This window comes from Notamacropus eugenii, chromosome 6 (assembly GCF_028372415.1).
Source record: "Notamacropus eugenii isolate mMacEug1 chromosome 6, mMacEug1.pri_v2, whole genome shotgun sequence".
Lineage (NCBI taxonomy): Eukaryota > Metazoa > Chordata > Mammalia > Diprotodontia > Macropodidae > Notamacropus > Notamacropus eugenii.
Window position 1 is genome coordinate 67540538 of NC_092877.1, and position 22176 is coordinate 67562713.

The 22176-nt window shown below is 35.7% G+C and overlaps 1 protein-coding gene across 15 annotated transcripts in view; it reads left to right on the top strand.

The window, feature by feature from the left end:
• Nucleotides 1-22176, top strand: part of CPEB2 (cytoplasmic polyadenylation element binding protein 2) — an 83256-nt gene that overhangs the window by 42387 nt on the left and 18693 nt on the right. For 12 of the 15 annotated variants that reach the window (XM_072620277.1, XM_072620284.1, XM_072620286.1 and 9 more), the window contains 4 exons: nt 13668-13832; nt 14828-14917; nt 21055-21173; nt 21419-21533. In XM_072620277.1, coding sequence (XP_072476378.1) covers nt 13668-13832; nt 14828-14917; nt 21055-21173; nt 21419-21533 — 489 coding nt within the window. The other 3 variants (XM_072620281.1, XM_072620283.1, XM_072620288.1) reach the window with 2 other exon arrangements.

Consider the following 22176-nt stretch of genomic DNA (forward strand, 5'->3'; position numbering starts at 1 on the left):
ATAGAGCTCTAATTATCCCAGGACTAATTTCTGTGTTTTAAAATGTCTACATTGACTTCATTCTTGAGTTCCAGTTTCATGAAGTGCTTAACTGAACTTTTTACATTTTTTATTTTACACATGAAAGAAATCTAAGAATGCAAATTAAGGTTTTTGTCTGGGAGTGGGGGGGATGACTTTTTCCCACAGCAAATTCAGATCACCATAACCAAGTATAAAATGCTAATGCTCATGCACAGATGTATGGGCTGGCTAGTTATTTATTCTATTCTTGGGGTGAACCATTTGCTGGTGGTTGTTTTAAAATGAAAAAAAAAAACAACACTTTCCTTCCCTTCTACAATTTGCCAGTAATTTCAAAACTATATTGCACTTTAACATGTTCCTAAGTACACATTTTCCTCTCCTGAGAGGAAATCATTAATTTTGAGTTTGCAGTTTGCTAGTGGAATGTGCCAAATTAATTTCATCGTGCTCACATGAATTTGATAACCAGGACTAAAAAGATTCCTCCTCATCCCGAAATAACCATTGATTTGTGTGGTTTTAATGTTGTGCCTACCGACGAGTAAGTGGTGGGCATTCTTTGAACCCCCATCTTCTGACTCTTAGTCCAGTGCTCTTTTCACATTGTGACACTGTCATTATATATTTGCTCTGCGTTGATTTTTATCTTTTAATAGATTATGTCTGACCATCAAGACATCTTTCAGCAACCATACATTAAGTACTTTACTGTGCTTGTTGTGCGTTGAGAAAAAGATCATAGGATTTAGAGCCAAAGGGAACTTTAGAGATAATCTGTTCTGTTCCTTTTATTTTAAAGATCATCATTAAAATATGATTTTCTTTTCTTTGTGTAGTTTGTATTTTGGGAATAATAGGGAGCATGGCCAGGAGAGGAGAATGTTACATAACCAAACATGTAATATACAATGATTATAGTGTAGAATGAGTCATTTATTTCGCTAGCTTTCCTTCACAATTACAACCTTAATCAAAGCTAAGTTCCTGAGAATTATCTTTGGCAAACATTTCTACTATTGATATATATTATTTTATATCTTATGAAATATCCTCCTATTCATGATTTCTTCTTAAACCTGATCTCAGTCAGGCACTGAAGTACCCTGCCCTATGCTATACGTAGCTTTCTTTTGACTGCTGGAAAAAGCCATGATAACTGGCTTACTGCTTTCCTTTAAGATTTCCTATCAGTCAATCAGTTAGCAAGTATTAAACACCTGTTGTGTGCCAAGAACTGAGGATGTGCAAATACAAAAAAATGAAACAATCCCTACTTGGAAATAGCTTACATTCCAGTTGAGGAGACAAATATATATAAAATCATGCATGTATGTACACACATACAAATATTTACAGATTCGTTTGGGAGGTGTTAGGGCAGTAGCATTTGGGGGGGGGGGGTCAGTAAGGATTTCATGCAGAAGATGATGCTTGATCTGCATCTTAGAAAAAAGAGAGAAGTCATTATCCAGGAGGCAATATAAAAGCACTGGAGTTTATTGAGTTGTGTTTAAGGAAAATTACTTTGGAAAATTACTATGTAAAGAGTGATAAGAAACTTGAGACTGGGAGACTATCACAAAAATCGAGATAAGAGGTGAAAAGGACCTTAACTAAAAGCAGGTAGTTGTGTCAACAAAGACGAGGGACAGGTTAAGATGCAGGAGATGGTGTGAAGACAGAAATGGAAAGATTTGGAAGGAATCTGAGAGACTGGAAAGATTATGGCATCTTTGACAGAAATAGGGAAGTTTCAAAAGGGAGAGGATTTAAGGGTGCTGTCCAAAGTGCTGTTACAGACTCCTCATTTCTCCCTTCATATTCTCTTTCTATCCTTGTCAACTACAGTATGTTTAACTCTCTCTATGTAGATGACTCCCAGATTTATACAGACATCTAGACACAGTTTCTCTTGAGCTTAGTCCTGGATCATCAGGTGACTCTTAGGCATTTCAAACTGGATGAACATTTTGAGTCATTATGTCTAAAAATGAACTCATGATTCTTCCCCCTAAATTTAGGAGCTAGATTATTGTCAAGCTTCTTCAGAGCATCAACTCATAGAAAAAAACAAAATAATAAATGACTATACAAGTAACTCTAAGGTAGACTTTTATAGTTTTGTGTCATGCCCCTTGTTGTGGGAACCACAAAGGGACCTAGATTTAAGATCCACCTCTGACACAAACTGGCTGTGTGAGGCCCACCCTGCAGTCCTAGTTGGTTGTTGCAGCTAGGTGCCACAATAGATTCAGATTTGGCCTCAGATATTTACTGTGTGACTCTGAGCAAGTCACTTAACCCTCTTTGTCTCCGTTTCCTCATCTCTAAAATGAGGTGGAGAAGGACATGGCAAAACCACTCCGGTATCTTTGCGGAAGAAAACCTCAAGGGGAAGGGCGGGAGTTGTCATCATGAGTCAAACAGGACTGAAATGACTGAATAACAAATTCTCAGTGCCCTACTCTTGGAGTCTTTTTTGTTGCAAAAACTAGAAACCTGCATAGATAAAGGAACATTCTCCTTCTAGTAGTTCCCTACACTCAAATCCCAGGTTGAGTTGTAATCTTATTAGACAGTAAATTCCAATAAGTAGAGAATGATTCTTATCTAAACTTTATACTTACTTCCCTCAGGCCTGCATAGAGCTTCCCATTCGTTTAGTAGCTGGTGTGAATGTTCCTGCATAGAGTTGAATTTCCACCTATCTTAACTGTATTTATCACCTCCAAGTGAAAACTTTTTAAATTTTACTTAAAAGACCTTAATTCAACTGGATTGCAAAATGTTAACTCAAGTAATTATGTTGTCAAAATCAACACCTAACTAGGAATTGTTTTATCTCAGACTGACAAATCGGGGCTAAAATAAACTGAACCTCTGCTCTTCAGTTAGCAAGTCTAAAATAGAATTCATTATCTTTCTCCCAAAATCTTTCTTCCCCCTTCCTATGTACAGGATAGCAACATCTTCAGGTACCCAGATTCACATCTCAAAATTATTCCTACCTCCATTGTCCAGTCATTGCCAAATCTTGTTCATTTTTGACATTTCTTACATCAGTCTTCCCTCCAGTGACTAAGACACTATCCTAGTTGAAACTGTCTTCTCCTTTCCCCTGCATTGTTACAATAGCCTCCTTAGTGATCTTTCTCCCTTCAGTCTCTTCCCTCTCCAATCCATTATCCACAATGGAATGCCAAATTGTTATTAGTAAAGCACAATTCTGACTATATTATTCCGTTTGCGAAGTGGGCCCCAGTGGCTCTCCATTCCCTCTACGATTAAAGACCTTTGTGTCTCTAGTTGGCTTTTAGAGTCCTTTACAATCTAGCTTTATAAACTTAACTATGCCTCAGTCTCATCTCCTTCATACACTACAATCTAAACTGAACTTGTGTTCCATGTCTTCTCTACCACAGTTCAATCTTTCTGATCCTTTGTACATTTGTCCCTGTCCTTGAAATACTCTCTTCCTTACCTTTACTTCTTAGAATACCTAGTTTTTTAAAATGTAGCTCCAGTGTCATCTCCTATATGAGGCCTTTCCTGACTACCCTCCCTTCTCTCCCCGCCAGCTTCTAGTGCTTCTATCCTCATTACCTTGTATTTACTTTGTACTTATTTATCATCTATTTATGTGCATATATTGTTTCACAGACAGATCGTAAGCTACGTTAGAATAGAGCCTGTTTTGTTTATATCTTTGTATCCTTAGTGCCCGGGATAGTCACTAATATATTGCCATTAACAAAGCAGGTATTTAATAAATGCTTAATAATTTAATTGACCTTTGTCCTGGGTCCAAGGTGGCAGTTATCTGGCCAAAGGAGTAAAAAAAGCAAATAATGGATAGTGAATAAAGAAAGGAGGTATTTTGCTTAATTATGGCAGCAAAAACTTAAAAATATTTCAGTGGATAATTCCTAGTAGGAAGTTAATGCTCTGTCACAAGGAAATGTGTGTTCTACCCTCTTGTGAACTTAATTAAACTATTTCTGAAGTCTAAAGAAGTGGATTTGCACAATGGCTTGATATTTGTCCATGTTGATAAAAGGACAAAATATTGGGGAGTATAGAAAAAGAGGGAGAATAGGAAGAGGAAGAAGCATATGCTGGCTTTAAATAGGCGTGTTACATTTCTTTGGAAAAATTCCAGACACCATGCACATTTACAAAAATCATCCTGTTCTTTGAAAAGTCTGCCAATTTTATTAACTTTTTCAACCCATTCCCAAGTGTTCTGTTATAATTAAACTGGTTACAAAAGAAAGATCAAATATGATAGTCCCCTTCTTAACCTGGTAGGGAAAGTCACAAAGTTAATGTTTGATTGTTTGGTTTTGCTTTATCTTTATTAGATCCCTGTTCCCTAACAAGTAAGATTCAGTCAGGCTCCTTTGTCTTGGTACAGCCTTATCTTCCAGCCTTGTCTTACACATCTCCATTTCCTCTATAGTCTAGCCAGGTTACTCTCCAACCTCAGCACTCAACTTTACAGTCCCTCTTCAGAATCTTTGGTTACTCCTTGTCTCTGCAATGTTCTCCTCTTCCGCACCCCCTTTTCTTCAATTCATATCCATTCTTTAAAAGCACAGTTCAGATCCTGGATTCTGCCTTCTGTAAGGATAGGGACCAAAAGCCTACACTTGACTAAACTCTTTATTTCTCTTTCCTCAGTGCTTAAATAAATGAGTTTCTGTACAAGGTGGTGTTTAATAAATGTTTGTCCATTCTTTTTATACCTTTCTAATGCCTAAGTGATACTTCAGATATTTCAGTTAATTTGGGAAGCACATAGACTGATTTGTACCACTAATATGTGTAGAACCAGAACTTTCATCTAAGAATGAATGTAAACAGAAACATTCGATTAACCTTATTAGTCTTAATTTAAACAAAATAGTTTAAGTAAATTTTGAATGAGAAACTGGGTTATTTCTAAATTTTAGGTCATTTAAGGTTAGGGCAAGAATGACAAATAAGTACAATATAGGTTATCTTAACACACTCTAAGGTAATTGTTGCATCCTTTGTTCTATTCTGTACCAAAAGCCTTTGTCAGTCTTTTGCCCTAGTCCTAGAGAAATCCAGCAAGTACTTGTTAAGGTTCTTAAAGGAGATATAGACATCTAGGATAGAAAAACAGCAGTGTGAAGAAATTTGTTTGCAAGGACCAAGTCATGGAAGCTTGTAGCCAAGTTAAAGTCCTCTTAAAGATTTAGATGTGTTTATAATTTTTTAGTAACTTAACATCAATTTTTGGTTTGGTTTCAGAGTTAAAAGTTGTTTGCTTTCATATATTAAGATTTTTTTCTTCCTCAAGTTAAAAACGAATATAAACAAAAACCTTTATCAACTAATTTTCTTTTTTTAACATCTGCTGTTAAATCTTGAAATCAGTTTTCTTTTAGTTTATCTTTTTTTTTCAGGAAAGAGGTAATTTTTTTCTACTGTTGTCTTTTAGATTCATTTTTTAACTCTAACAAAATCATTTTGGAAAACAATTTCATTAACATAAACAAGTCAAGTAAATATTGTCTTAAGATATTTCATCTAAAGATGAGCATACATGTAGGTAGAATAGTCAGCCATCTGTATAATATGAATTGAGTGATCATGTAAAGGTTCTCTTGCATCTAAATAGCTTCCAAACCACCATGTCACCATGTGTCTTATAGAATTCCATAATAAAATGTAAGTACTCCTTTGCAAGGGATAGCACATTTAATCCAATTTAAACTTTATCAATTCTTAATGTGGGGAGGAGTGACAGGAGGAGAAACTTGACTTATTAAATCACTTATTAATTTATAGCAGCTAGGTTGAGAACAAGGCCCTCTAAGTATAAGACAACAGGTTAATTTTTAGTGGCTGGGAGAGAATGCCCAGATGTCTACCCTTTTCTCTGGGTGTAGGTTGGGTATTATAGTCAGAATCTTTGTAAGCAAAGGGACTCTATAGGTGATGACCCAGAAAAGGACACTCAGAAAAAGCAATCATACAGATAGCAAAAGAGGCAGAAGGAAAGAATTGTCAGTGAAAGCTAGAGAGTAGGGAATACCCAGCAGAATATTAGATGATCAATTCATCAAGAAAGATGACCAAGAAAAAGCCATTGGATTTAATAACTCAACACTGGTAATGTGATAAGGAGCGACTTCACTAAAGTGATGGGTCTAGAAGCCAGAATGCAAGGGGTTGAGGAGAAGAAAGTGAAGAAGTAGAAGGAACCATTGTAGACTTTGAAGTTTAGCTGTGGAAGGTCAGAGATTAGAAAGACAGCTTGAGAAAGGGTGATAACAGGGTGAAATGGGTTTTTTGTTATGTTTTGGGGAAGTAAGGAAAGAACCATCAGATAGAAATTTTAGATTGGGCATTGATCAAAGAGGAGATGGGAGGGGGATGGCATTAAGGCCATAAGCAGAGGATGACAGACCACCACATCTTCCTCAAACAAAAGCAAAAGATGAGAAATAGAGGATGATGTTGAGGATAAATTGGGGAAAAGTGAAAACTCATGACAGATGGTCTTAATTTCCTCAGTATAGATGACCTCTTTTGCCTAGAAAAAGAGGTGAATAAATGGATGGCATTACATGACTCGAGAAGAAGGGGGTTTAACACAAATTTCTCTGGGGAATATGAGAGTCAGTCAGGGAGGAGTAAAAGGATTGTACTGGATTAGTGAGGGCCCAGTTTAGACTGCATAATAAAATTTGTAGTAAACTCAGTTGAAAGATTATGTGACTTCTTGTGGTTTTTAGCAGCACGTGAATAGGAACAGAGAAGGCAGATGGTGGTGGCGAGGGGAAGACAATCTAGGGTTGGGGTTTGCAAAAGGATGAGTGGCAATAGGAATGAGGGGTGTGTGTGCAAGAGATTACAGGGTGGAACACAGCATAAGTTGAACTGGTTTACATGTGAATGCCTGAGAGTGATTCCAGAGCAGATGTCTTAGACTGGGAAAGTGGGATATGTGAACAAATGATTTGAAAGATTTTAAATTATCCCTATTATTTTTTATCTGTTGGATCTAGGCTTATGTTCTAGCCTGTTATACTTTTTTTATCTTATCCAGCTCACTATTTACCTCAGTTTTGTATTAACTATGAATTTGATAAGCATACCATCTATGTATACCTTAATTAAAGGCATTGATAAATATGTTAAATTTCGCAGAACAGATACCTGTGGTACTCCGCTAGAGATCTCCTTCAGAGTTAATATAAGCGATTCAGTGTGACTCAGAATCTAGTCATTTAACCCATTTTGAGTCTATCTGTACACCATCATCTAGGCAACATTCCTCTTCCTGTTCCACAAGAATAGGTATTTGTAAGTTGGAACATAATTTTCCATAGCAGCAGTGTTGTATATGCTACAAATTGATCCCATGATCAACCCACAAATGGCTATTTAACATTCCAGTTCAAATAGTTTTGAGTTCTTTATTGAGTTTTAAATCTTGAGGAGGAGAAAGCCCAGTGGTATAGGTTAGAGGAATAAGAGTTTGTTTTCCACATTTTTCTGCATTCAGGACAAATTCTGGAAAAAAGGGGAGTTAAAGCTATATAGGAGTATGCACCTAGGATCAACTCTTCTAAGCTCTTACTATTTTCCATGCTTTTTTCCCTTACTCTTTTGAACTGTTAGATTTTTTGAAAACTCCAGGGGAAGTAAGCATGATATATAGTAGAAAGAATGCTGGACCTGATGCCAAAAGATCCATGTTCTTAGAACCAAAGTTCTGCTGTTTACTAGTTGTGATTTGGAGAATGTCAGTATCCTCCTATGACACAAGGAGTTAAGGGGTAAATGATCTCTGAGGTCCCTTTTGGCACCGTTTTTTAGTGGTTCTCTATATTTTGGCTGTGTTGAGCATTGGTGGGAAGAAGCAGCAGGTTTGGATATCAGTTGTTTAATTTTGAGGTTATCTATATATTGAGAAATCAAATAAAGTTCAAGTCATGAAAGTTCAGGTCTGCACCTGCTAAATACATACATATTGCATTAAAGAACATAATGCTATATATGTATTTGACTAAAATTGTACTGTAACTTTTAGGAACTCTTTAGCTTCTTTTGTTGTACTGGAAAGTTGCTTCACCTAATATAGAAATAATCAGCCTGTCAGTTGTTTTGGAAATCCATTTTTGTTACTATGAAGATTTTTTTTTCTTAATGTCTTTTATTATGATTGCATTCATTCAGATGATGAAATTCTGCTTATGTAAAGGAATATGAACTATAGTGAAGATCATTTGTGGAAGTGACATTTAATGAGAAGTATACTGATTTTCTCACTTAAGTATTCTTTATCTTCTTCCATTAAGAAATTTTAAGTACTGACATTTTCAGCATGGTACTGAAAAAATAGATGTTTTCTCCTCAGTTGTTAGTGCTTATAGTATTAAAATAATAGTGTAGCATTAGTAGAATTTTTCCACAAGGAAATAATGGATATCTTTGTCCTTTGGTTATAAAGAAAAAGCCTCTCTTGTCTTGGTTTATCCAGAGAATTATTTCAAAAAGTCCATTTGATAAGCACATCTTTATTCCTTGCCATATTTAACTACCTTTGCATTCATTGTCTTTATTTTGCAAGTATTACCATTAAAATGTGGGACAAGGAAGAAACTTGCACATTTTTTTTCTCTTTTCCTTTTCTTTACCCTGGAATTGTGAATTGATAAGGAGAGTAGGAGCACAGAAGAGAAGCATAATTAAGGAAAGAGAAAAATTGCTTGTTTTCATCAGACTATTTTTGACTGAAGATTTAGAACTATGGTGTTTTCAGCTTACTTCTAGAAAGGATGCATTAAAATTGTTTCCAACTATCAAGATTAACTATGTTCTGCATCTTGTCACCATAGGAGGCACAGTATAATGTGAAATACTTATTCCTTTCATGACATCCCTTAATCTTCTGGGTTAAACCTAGTAAAGTTAGCATTCTGATAGTATTTATGTTGGAGACAAAATGTTTAGTCATTTGGGACCAAGCCTTTTTTTTGGGGGGGGGTATTGTTCTAACAATAATACTTTTATATATTCAATATTGTGCTTCCATTCAAACCCTAGAATTTGGCTCTGAGACTTAGTTTTGTCAGATAAAATGGATCCAGAATTTTCTTATTGTGGAAAAGAATTTGTAATAATTTCACATACTGAAGTTGTTCTATATGTGCTGTTAATATGATCAGTAAAATACTTTTTCAAAGTAAAGTTTGCAAACTCTTAGCACTTAACTGAAACCAAGATTTGAGTCAATACTTCATTTGAAAATGAAAAAAATATTTTATGTGGTTACTGCGTTTCCATAAACAGAAAAGTAAGTTTATCATCTTAATTGCTGAGTTCATCATGTAATTGGATAAATTTTGTTTTAAACAAAAATTCTTTTTCATAGATCTTGGTATCAGTTTTTTGGTTTTGTTTTTTAAATAAGGAGCTCTTTAAAATGAAGCTATACCTTTCTGGAGACAGAAGTAATTGAGTCTGAGACATATCTAGTATGAAGGCATTTCATAAATAAAAATTAAAAAACAAAAGAATCTTTGACCACAGAATTTAGATAAAGGGAGAGTAATGTAGAGATTTCATCAGTGTTGAAAGGGACCTCACAGCCCATCTAATCCAACTAATACCTGAAAAAGAATCCCCTCTAAAACATAACTCTCCAAGCAGTCATTTTGTCTTGGTAGACCTTCCTCCTGAAGGGACTGTCTCCTGGTACAACTCATTGAACTTTGGAGAATTCTAATTTTTAGAAAGACTTTTCTTACACCAACCCTAAATTTGTTTTCTTGTAACTTCTATCCATTGCTCTTAGTTCTGTCTTTCAGGGGCAAAAAGTGCAAGTCTAATCCACCCTTCCATGTATAGCCTTTCAAATACTTTTGAAGATTAGTTCATGCTTTATCAAGTCTGCTCTTCTCCAAGCTTCTCTTCTCTGTGCTCTTCCTTTCTTCTGGCATCATGTGGCTTGATCCTCTGGTTACCCTGGTCTTAATGTTCTTTTGCTTGTCAGTGTCTTCAAGAAGCAATCTGGCTGAGGCGAAATTTCTCTCCCTCTTCCCCCCCAGTTCTTCAGACCTAAGTTTCTTTTTACTGTAGGGTATTATTTTTATTTGTTTTCTTTGCTACCAAATCAAACATAATTGGCTTTTATTGAACTTTTAATCCCCTATAAACCCCAGAACTGTCATGCCCACTTTCATCTTTTCTTGTGAAGTAGATTTTTGGAACCCCTTATTATATTTTATTTTATTCATTTTGAACTGGTTTCATAATCTATCATGAACTTGAAAAAATTTTATTGATGCCTTAAAACATATGTATGTATGTATACGCATATGCACACATATAATATAACTTTTGAATAACACTCCTCCCATATTAAACCTTTCATTGTAACAAAGAATTATATTTGAGTAAAACCAACCAACACAACACATTGGCCTAGTCTAACAACATATGTCTCATTTCAAACCTCATTTCTCTGAGAGGAGGAAAACATGCTTCCTTATTAGTTACCTAAAATCACAATCACCATTGGTTAATACATGGATGCCTTTTATTTTTACATCATAGTCCTGTTCCATGCCACCCCTCTCCTAAGCAATGAGCTTTACCTTTTAACAACAACAAACCCCAGCTAATTGTAACCAAATGACACAGAAACCACATCCTGTTAAGATCTTTTTAAATCCTGTGTTAGATATCCCTCCTAAATTTGTTATATAGTTACTTCTGCTATAGCATGACATATGATTTCCTAAAAAGCGCTATACAGTCTTGCAAAATAAAAACTACAGAGCTTGAAATTAGGGATACAACACTTAAAAACTTCATCAGTGAGGAAAAAAAATAATAAAAATGGCAGCATAGTTTTATTCATGTTTAAATGGTTAAGAAATAGATAAATACCACAGTAAATAGTGGCTGTGCCTGCCGTCTTTGGCTGCTACTTTGGACAAATGCCATAGCAGAAGGGGAAGGGGTAGCAGGAGTATAGACCATCCTTTCCTCCACTTACAACTCCTATTTATTGCGTTAGAAGATTGACAGTAAATATGTCAGTTCACCTTGAAAAATATGGTTTTCTTGTGGACATGGGCATCAGAAAGTTGTTTGTGCCTTGTGAAGTGGTGCCATTTTCTGCATTTTCTAATATTTTTTGGAAAAAGCACAAAAACAAACTGAATTTGATTTGTGTTATCACAGAATTGACTATATCCATTTGATTGATAAGCATGTTATAATCTTTGCCTTTAGATGGGGTAGATCTTGTTAATTTCACCCAAGTAGGCAGCCAAGCCTGGTGAATTTTCCACATTTAACTATAGTAAATAGTGATGAAATATTTATGTTCACCATTTCACTTGAGTATTTAAGTAACTTTTATGTTTGAGTCACTGTACCTGGCTAGATAGAGGTTGATAAATGCTCGCAGAAATCTTATTCCTAACTCTCCTTTTTATCTTGATTCTAAATAAATCACTGCTCTCCTGTTTGCATGTGTCTTAATGCCATTAACTGCCTCTCGATATACTGCAATTTCCTAGATTTGATCTTATTTTTAAATAATTAGAGGGGTTAGGAGGGGGCAAATGTTCCTGTTCCTTGGACAGTATGTTGCAGATCCAGTCTGTGATTCCAGAAAGACACCATATTTTAAACATATAAGCTGGCACCGAGTCAGAGCGTTGTAGATAAATTGCAAAGTCAGATTTTCCCTGTGTTTCTCCTCCCCACAAAAAAACAAAAACCTTACCTTGACTTTGCTATCCCATACCCAAGCTACCATCTTTTCCTCATAGTTAATTTAAACTTAGGGCAGTGAAATGGTGCAGTGGATAAAATCCAGGTCTGAAGTCAGGAAGACTCATCTTCATGAGTTCAAATCTGGCTTACTATCCAGATACTGTGATCCTGGCAAGTCACTTAACCCTGTTTGCCTCAGTTTCCTCATCTGTAAAATGAGCTGGAAAAGGAAATGACAAACCACTCCAATATCTTTTCCAAGAAAGCGCCAAATGGGGTCATAAAGAGTTGGGCACAACTGAAAAATAACTGAACAGTAACACCAATTTAAATATAGACTTATGTTTAAGCATGAACTACGTACAAGCACTGTGCTAAGAAATGAGAAGATGAATAAAGCAGAGTCTCTGCGTGTAAGTCTCTGCGTGCAGTTTGGCAGAGCCCTTCTACTCCTTATTAAATTTTCTCAGACGAGAGTCTGTGCTTCCTATCCCACTACTTTATTACCTGGTCATTCTTATTTCCTTGTGACTTTGCTTCTGCTTTCTTGAAAGTTATCCATCAATAAGTATTAAGTGCCTACTGTATTTCAGATACTATGCTAGGTGCTGGGGATAAAAATACAATAAATGAAAATATGCTATATACGGTGACTTCTCATTACTAAATCTAATATTTTTTTCCCCCAGTCATTATTCAATTTGACCTCATTATAGCATTTGATCCAGGTTGCCTACCGCTCTTTCCTTGATACTATTTGCCCTTGACCTTTATAACTGAAAGCTTTACTACCATAGAAGAGATTGCTTACTAATTTACTTATCTACTGTGGTTCTTTTTCCTGTCTCTCTGAATTTTGATTGCATAACTTTCTTGATCAGAAACATTTATTGTCTGCTTGTCCATGACCAGCATTCAAGGCCTTCTAAAAACAGTCTTATTTTCTACTTTCCAGCCATCTCACTAAGTATCAAATGGAACTTACAATGTCCAAATGCCTGGGCTTTTCTCTTTTCTTGTGCTTTCCCCCAACCTTGGCTACCTTCTTGGCTTTTCTACCTTTTGAAGGTAGAAGGCACAATTCGAATGCCAAATCTCCTAATGAAGTCTCACTGCTTACTATCTCTTCCCTTCTCCAAATTCTATAATTCTTTGGTATCACTTTTGTGGCACTTAACACAGTTACTTTTGTTTTATATAACAAAATATTTTGTTCAAATTATTTTCCTGTCTTCTCCCTCCCCCATCCTTATTTAGACTTTAATATCCCTGGTGTTGGGGGCTGCCTCTTAGCCATTTTCATATTACCAACCAACGCTCAGTAAATATTCAAATATGCGTTGCTTTATGTTAGCTTCAGTTATAAAACATGTTAACTTGTTCACTTACTATTTTAGGGTTTCATCTCACTTTTTTCAACTGTAGCTTCTGCCATCTATCTGTTACTTAAAATCAGATTATCTGCATTATCTGTTCAAATAGTACAGGCCATTAACTTCATCCTTGCCATGAAGATGCAGAAGTTTCATTCTCTTCTAGGTGCCATCCAGGCAGACTTTCACTTTCCCTCACACAGCCAGATTCTTGGTAATTTCTCTAAAATGTAAGAAAGCTTGAATATTTGACTTTGGAACAAGAGTAATTTGTTGCATCAAATTTTTAAAAGCTATTTAGACTATAGCTTTCCTTCATAAAAACATAATCAATAATTTTTTGGACTTCATTTGGGGAAGCTAATTTTTCTTCATTTAATCTATATAGACTATTCAGTATATCGTTCATTAATATTTTAATATGTATATTTGGGGGTTTTTTTACCCTATTTCCTAAAATCTTGAATTATAGTTTTATCATTTGTTTATATGTTTTAGGCCGTTCTTCCCTCTTCCCAATAGATGACGGCTTGCTAGATGACGGCCACAGTGATCAAGTCTTAAATTCACCCACATGCTACTCAGCTCATCAAAATGGAGAGAGGATAGAACGTTTTTCTCGGAAAGTTTTTGTTGGTGGTCTTCCTCCTGATATTGATGAAGGTGAGTTGATGTTTTTAGTAGACAGGAACACTAGAATTGGAGACAGTATGTTATTTTTTTTTAAGGTCAAGTAAGTAGCCATCTTGAATAGTCTTAGCTTTTATCTATTCAGAGGAGAACTACACTGATAAATTGAAGGTACTTTCCTTCTTAAATCTATTACAGTATTACACATTCCTTGATATCAAGATTTCTGGACTCCAATTAATGGTACACTTAATTCTAAGCAATATTCTACGTAGGAGTTTTCTTTAATAGGATATGAGGTGAATATCAGTATGAACTCAGTCTTCCCTGTGGGTGGCATACCTTGATTAATTCCAACACACTATAATTTTTCAAATTTTTTTCTCTTTTGATCTCTAAGGAAGCATTTAAAGTAGAACTTTTAACATAGTTTTGCTTGTGAAATAAAAATAATACTGGATCAGGTAGTTCTTTGGATACATACTCTAGATATAACTTAGCATATGCTGCCTTATTACTCTAGCTTATTATGTTTTGTAATTTGTACTGTGATCCCTGTTAAAGACCTCATCATCTGAATATTAACACCACAGAATATTTAAAAATTCAATAGATCATTTTAAATTTATGCTTAATTGATTATTGTGTTTTTAATATGATTATCCTGGTTATGATATTTCTTCAGAACAACTTTTGTAAAGGTTAGAGATTGTTAGATTCTAACAATCATATAGTCTTATTAACTTGTTAATATCATTATAAGCTTGTTTTTGTCTCTTAATTCTGGTTCTTACAATATATTCTGTAAATTACCTTGTGAGGTTTTTTAAGTATTAATTTTTTTAATTTACTTTTTACTTTTGATTCCAAATTTTTTCCCTCCACCCCCTCCCCTAATCCACTGAAATGGTAAGAAATATGAAGTGTTAAATCTCAAAACCGTATTAACTTTTAAAAACTACAGAGTATCTTTTCAAAGGAGAATTGGAAAAACTGACTTCTAACTCCCATCATTATGCTTTTTTTAGATGAAATTACTGCTAGTTTCAGACGATTTGGGCCTCTGGTAGTAGACTGGCCCCACAAAGCAGAAAGCAAGTCCTACTTCCCACCAAAAGGTAAAAATATATAATATATATGAGCTGAGAGAGTTCATTCTTATTTTACCTTTTCTGATAAATGTCAGTTACTTGGTACTTATAATTTCTTTTCAGCTGATTGTGTGTTCTTCATGCATACATGTACATGTGCATCATTCTTTTAGGATACCTAAAAATTATCTTTCCCCTTAGCATTTCTATTAATTAGAAGAAACTGACCATTAAAATGGGTCATGATGCCCTAATAATTCCAATAAGGTTCCTAATGGGTCTAGCTGAAATTCAGAGTCAACTTGGTCTCTGTGTACATTGGAACATATTTGGTGCAACCCAAATGCTTCATGTTTCTCTTGCAGCACACTCTCTTGAGGCAGTTTACTCTGACCGTAATCATTAGGGTTGTGGAAACAACATAGTAATGTAGTGGATTCAGGTCCCAGCTGTGATTAATTAATTTCTATGCTGAACTAGAAAAAGGCACTAACATCTTTGAACCTTAGTTTCCTTAGTTATTAAATCAGGAGATTACCTTACATTACTTAAGACCCCTTCTAGGTGCGAAGTTGTATGGTTCTTATTCAGTTATTTTCTGTGACTGCGTATCTTGGTATGTCCTCAAGGATAAAATGCTGCTTTGCTTTATATTCTTTATAAGATTTGTAAGACTAGAGGACGTTAGGACTCTGTTTTAAAAAGCATAGTTATTTGTGAAATTGAGGGAGGGGGAATGAGTAAAATTCCATTGTAAACTGCAGTTTTCTAATTAGTCATTAAATATTTAATTGCCACCTAGGCAACACTGAAACAGTCTTGTTTACTAGAACCTTGAGCCAGCAGGAGTCTTGCTGCCTTCCCTGTTTCACAAATGAAAAGTAGCTTGAGGGGAGAGTACTAGAGAGTATGAGAAAAGGAAAATGCGTGATCCTTTTAGAAGAGAGATTTAACAATAAATAGTAGTAGATTCATAGCTCCAGTTCATTGACATTGTGTGTTTTAACTTCCATGTGCTCTCTCTCCCTTTAAAAGCACCGAATCTGTTTGAACCCACGTAAAACTATTTCAAGGAAAAAGTAAACCTGTCAGATAAATTTAATCTTTCAAATAAGTGGAGGAAAAATGGGGTTTTTGACCAGCCATTATATTTTATATGTGAATATTAGTGATATTGTAGTCAGCCATATTCTTTCTATGTCTTGAAAAGAATTAAATCATTTTTGAAAGCTTCAGGCTAGTAAGTTAACACATATGAATTTCAACAGATCTCTGATCTTACTGCTGCTATGGTGCAGCTTACAATTCTTAAATACTCTCTCATTCTATACAATGCTTGGTCATGTCCTCCTATAACTTCTCCAAAAAGTGTCTACCTACTGTGCTGGAGCTTAATAAATTTTTATGGAATAATGTCCTACTTCTGAAAGTTATTAACCTTCCCAAAGTTTCATGGAGGCCATTCTGACCATTATAGTGCTACAAAGAATTTGCTAAGTTTGATGGGATGTAGTTTCTTTCCCCTAGTCTGTATATTTTAAACATGCATTTCAAAAGCTATTTACTAAGTGCTTGTTATATTTAGGACGCTATGCTGGGCAAAAAGGGGATACAAAGATGGATGATGATGTAATTTCTGCCCTCAAGGTTTCACATTCTACTAGAAGAAACATGATATGTGTAAAAGTATGATACAAGGCAGATCTGTGATTGGATCAAGGAGAGATCTAGACAAAGTGTACTCCAAAAATTTCAGAAGCAAGAAGAAAACATCTAGAGGATTAGAAGGAGATGAGCAGAGACTTCTGTAGAAAGTTGCATTTAAATTGAGTCTTAAGGGATAAAAAAACTTTCAATGGATAGAGAAAAGAAAGAAGTATATTTCAGGTTTTGGGAATAGCCTCTCTGAATAAAGTGAGCCACGAAATCATGGAATAAGATCAATGAACCAGCTGGCAGTCTAGTTTGACTAGAGTGTAAATGTACAAAGGAGAGTAATATATAAGATAGGAATGAAAAGGTAGAGTTGGAGCCAGTTTATGAAGAACTTTAAATGCTAGATATATTTTTTAATGATCTTATACAGGTCAATAAATAGGTATGTAAGTATACACACACAATCATTTTCTAAATTATTTTCATCTCCTTGTATTATTTTTTCTACTTGAGAACACTCCATCTTAGGAAGAGTTTTACCACAATTGCAGTTCTGTTATAAATTCTCATAGGTTCTAAATTTCATATGAAGTAATATTAATAACTTCTATTTTAGATTAATTTGTTCATTCAGAGTTTGGCAAACATTTGTCATACACTTAGTTATTAAACGTTTGACTTTCTACATTAGGCACTATATATGGATTAAAAAAAAAACGTTCTTGGCCTTCAAGAGGTTTGTCCTCAAATAAAGCATAAAAATGTCAATATAGAAGTAAAAAGTTGCATGTCATTAATTGCCAATTAAATAATATGTGATAAATAGGATTTTAGGGGAGGAATAGATCATTTCAAACTGGAATGATCAGAGAGGTGAGGTTTGGGCTCAGGATGTATGTAAAGCTCTGGTTGGTTGTTGTCCTTAGTCTTTGAGGAGGACCAAAATGATGTCACCATGGTAAAGTAAAATTTCATTGTGTCCAACTGTGGCTGATCAGACCAATAGGAGCTTTGGAATGTTCTACCACAGGTTGGGCACAGATAGTCCGTGTGAATATTTGGGGTGGATATCCCAAATTTGCCCATCCTGCGTTTACTTTGTGCTGTCTCAATTCTGCTTTGCTCAAAGAGCACAGCACCTTTTCTGATGTGGGCACACCATACTGAGCGGTCCTGTGCCAGTGTCTCCCATGTTGGACAGTCAAATCCAAGTTCTTGAGAAAGACTTTGAGAGCATCCTTGTCTCATTTCTTCTGGCCACCATGTGATCACCTGCCCCATGTGAGTTCTCCATAAAATAGTCTTTCTGGCAAGCATGAATTTTGCATTCGAACAACGTGGCTAGCCCATCAGAGTTGCTCTCTGTGAAGCATAGTTCGAATACTTGGCAGTTCAGCTCAAGCAAGGAGTCTGGTAACTTCAGTGTCTGGTAACTTATCCTGCCAGGTGATCCTCAGAATCTTCCTAAGACAGTTCAAATGGAAACGATTCAGTTTCCTGGCATGGCGCTGGTAGACCGTTCATGTTTCACAAGCGTATGACAATGAGGTCAGCACAACGGCTCTGTAGACCTTCAGTTTGGTAGTCCGTCTAATACCTCTTCTCTCCCAAACCTTTCTTCGAAGCCTTGCAAACACTGAGCTAGCTCTGGCAATACGTTCATCAACCTCATTGTCAGTGTGTACATCCCTGGAAAGTACACTACCAAGGTAAGTAAACTTATTCACAGCATTCAAAACTTCTCCATTTGTTGTAATCGATGGTTCCATGTATGGATGGTGTGGTGGTGACTGATGGAGCACCTGTGTTTTCTTGGCCTAATTATTAGGCCAAAATTAGCACAGGCAGCAGAGAATTGATCCATACTTTGTTGCATCTCAGCTTCAGAGACTGCATTGAGTGCACAATCATCTGCAAACAGAAAATCATGCACCAACAGTCCCTCCACTTTGTTCTTGGCTTGTAACCTTTTCAAATTGAAGAACTTACCTTCAGTACGGTAATTGACTTTGATAGCAAGTTCATCTTGTCAACATGGGTAAAAGCATCATGCTAAAAAGCATGGGAGCAGGCACACAGCCCTGTTTTCACTCCATTGGTGACCAAGAAGGCACAAGAGCGTTGTCCATTTTCCAGAACCCAGGCAAACATGCCATCATGAAATTGACATACAATATTGATGAACTTCTCCAGGCAACCAAATTTTGACATAATTTTCCATAAGCCCTCATGAATAACAGAGTAACAAAGGCAGTGTGTGGTGCAGAGTCCTGGACTGATCATAGACTAATCCTTTTCAAGCTAAATATTCTCATTCATCAAAAGTATTGCTGCCCCCCAAGGCAAAATGACTACCAGAAGAATTAATGTCAACAAATTAGAGTTCTTCTCTGAGTGTGAACAGTTTGCTGCTGACTTGGAGGGAAAGTTGAGCCAACACAGTTGGCAACAGTGGAGCAGAAAAGGAGTGGGCAGCTTTCAGAGATTTGGTATACAGTGCTACATTTGCTCATCTGGGTCAGAACACTTGCAAACACCAAGACTGGTTTGATGAAAATGATGGGGAAATTCAGAAGCTGCTAAATGAAAAATGACAACTCCACAGGATTTACCAGCAGAATAGGTCATCCACCTCTAAGAAGGAAGCATTTAAGTCCATCAAAAGCAAAGTACAAACAAAGCTTAAAGAGATGCAGGATTCCTGGCTCAGTAAGAAAGCAGGTGAAATTCAATTTTATGCTGATAGTAACAACCCAAAGCACTTTTATGATTCCCTAAAAGCTATTTATGGACCAAAAACCTGTGGTGCATCACAACTACTCAATGCTGATGGAGCCACATTGATTCGTGATAAAGACATAATCCTAGAGAGGTGGAATGTAAGGCTCTAATGATAGACTTGTGCTTTTTGTTAACAGTTTGAGGAGTGTGCTTTGAGTCCTTCATGGAGCTGAGTACTCTAATATCAAAAACTGAGAGTGGTTAATTTATACTCTTATCACACTTTGTTGGCTTTTCGTTGTAGAAGTGATATAATGTCCGGTTTTGGCAACAAAATGTTGAGTTGTATTTTTGTTTTTTAGTTCTAAGTAAACCATTTCTTATTGTATAATGAAATAATCTTTCATGGATTGGCATAACAGTTCCTTTCATTTTGAGTAAAGATTACAGTACTCTACATTTATATGGTAATTTCATATTTAAGATCACCTTTACTTCTCAGCTGCCAAAAATATCATTTGGTTATGAGCTTCTAGTATAAGTTGAAGTGCCTGCCTTGCATTTAGAGTAATCGCTGTGTTCCCTGCATTCCTGATTTATGACCAAAAACTAGGTATGCCCTCAGGTATGCAGGAGGCATCAGGAAAAGGTATATACTTGAGGTATACTTGCTCCTGACAGAGAGATTTGATTAGGGAAGCTCTTCAGAGACCAGGCTATCTAAATGAAGGAGCATTTATTAAATATCTATGCTACGTTCTGGGAGTACAGAGACCAAAAAAATAAAAAACCCTTCACATTAAGTATCTTCCTTTCTACTTTGTGAGTGTGTTAGGAAGGGGAGAATACAATATATAAACAGATAAGAATATACATCTTAAATTGAGGAGTGTTAATAACTAAGAACATCAGGAATAGCTCCTGGTAGTAAAAGGCACATGAGTTGAACTTGGTTCAGAGTGATTTCCTACTCTAAAATACTGTTAAATATATGTGTAATTTATCTCTTCAGAGGTAGAGATTGTAGTAGGACGTGTAGACGTAGGATGTGTTCTAGGATAGAAATACAATATGTTCAAAAGCAGAAGAGGAAGATGGAATACCATATTCAGGAAGCAGAAAGTAGGGAGGTTTGACTGGAGTAGAGTGTATGAAGGAAAGTAGTAGTATTCACTAAATTTAGAAAGATAGATCCCCACAAAGATTTAAGTTGGCAGAGGCACAGTAAAGGTTTTCTGAACTGTGGACTGACATGAGTTTGTACTTTAAGGAGGTGATTTTGACAGTTGTTAGAGGATGGATTGGAGAGAAGGGAAAATCTGTCCTCCACAGAGATGCCACATTAATCTTCCTAGAATTATTACAGATATAGACTTAAGTCTGTAATTCTTTTACTAGATTGGCTGATATTTGATTCTGAGATTGAGCAAAGAATCTTCAGGGGAGCTCTTGAGGTCAGAAACACTTCCTTCAGAGTAGTATAGAAATACAAAGAGGATCTGTATTTATTAATCCTATATACCATTTCAGTATAACATACTTTCTGGGACAATTCTTTCTTTCCCCTGAAACTTCCACAAGAGGCTAAAATGAACAAACCACGTCTTACAAAGACCTTATTCTACCTATGGCATCCCTGATAGTACATTATTGTTGATGATGAGACTGATTTTGTTTTCTATCACATGTAATTTATAACCCCTATTTTCAATAAACAGTATTAATATGCAGAAGGAAAATGGAATTGTTGTGTTTTCTCTAATTAAAAAAAAGTATTTTTTTTTCAGGTTATGCATTCCTTCTCTTCCAAGAGGAGAGCTCTGTTCAAGCACTGATTGATGCTTGTATTGAAGAAGATGGAAAGCTCTATCTATGTGTTTCTAGCCCTACTATCAAGGACAAACCAGTAAGTAAATATTACGTAGCCTTTAGACTGCTAACTACCAGATTTGCAGAATTACTTCAGAAGTACTGTCTATCTTTCTCACAGATTCTGTGATGGTTGTGTCATTTACCAAGCTTGGTGGTCTTGATCCTTGTTCAAGACCAGCAACTAGACTTGTGGATGTTGGCTAATGACTAGCAACAGTCTAAATGTGCTTTGTTAGTAAGTAGAAAGGTTTAAAGTAGTATGCACTTTTTTAAAAATAGGTTCAGATCCGTCCCTGGAATCTAAGTGATAGCGACTTTGTAATGGATGGGTCACAACCCCTTGATCCTCGAAAAACAATTTTTGTTGGAGGTGTCCCCAGGCCATTGAGAGCAGGTAAGTAAAAAATCACTATTGATTTACCTTTATAAAGCTTGAGCATTTCAGTTTAATAAATGTTCAAATAAATTAATAAAACATAATTTAAGTTGAGCTTATATTTATGAAATTAAGAATCATTAACGCAACGAACTTTTTTTCCAAGAGTATCTTTTAGAAAGCTCTCTTCAGTTTGGGGGATTTACTGTCCATATTTAAATAGGAAAAATTAAGACTAAAAAGATTTAGTAGAGAACCTGATAGAAGTAGAGAACCTGAATTCAAATTTCACCTCATGCTTACTACCTGTGAGCTTGGACAAGTCTTTAAAAACTCCCTGAACTGTAGGTTCAACATCTTTAAAATGAAAGAATTTGATTAGATGGCCCATAAGGTATAAGCTTCCCTCTGTCTCTAAATCTTGCAGTCCTGATGGACAAGTAGACTATATTCAGGACTCCTAGATGTCTGAGATTTGTTCATTTAGAAAATATTGAGTATCTGCTGTAGGCAATAAAATGATGATGGTCCCTGCCATCACAGATTTTATAGTTTAGGAGGAAAAATAAAAAAGCAGGTATAGATACATACAAATAAAATGTAAGGGAGCCAATAGTAACTATAGAATCAGTGGTTTGGGAGTTTAAAAGGGGGAAATAGC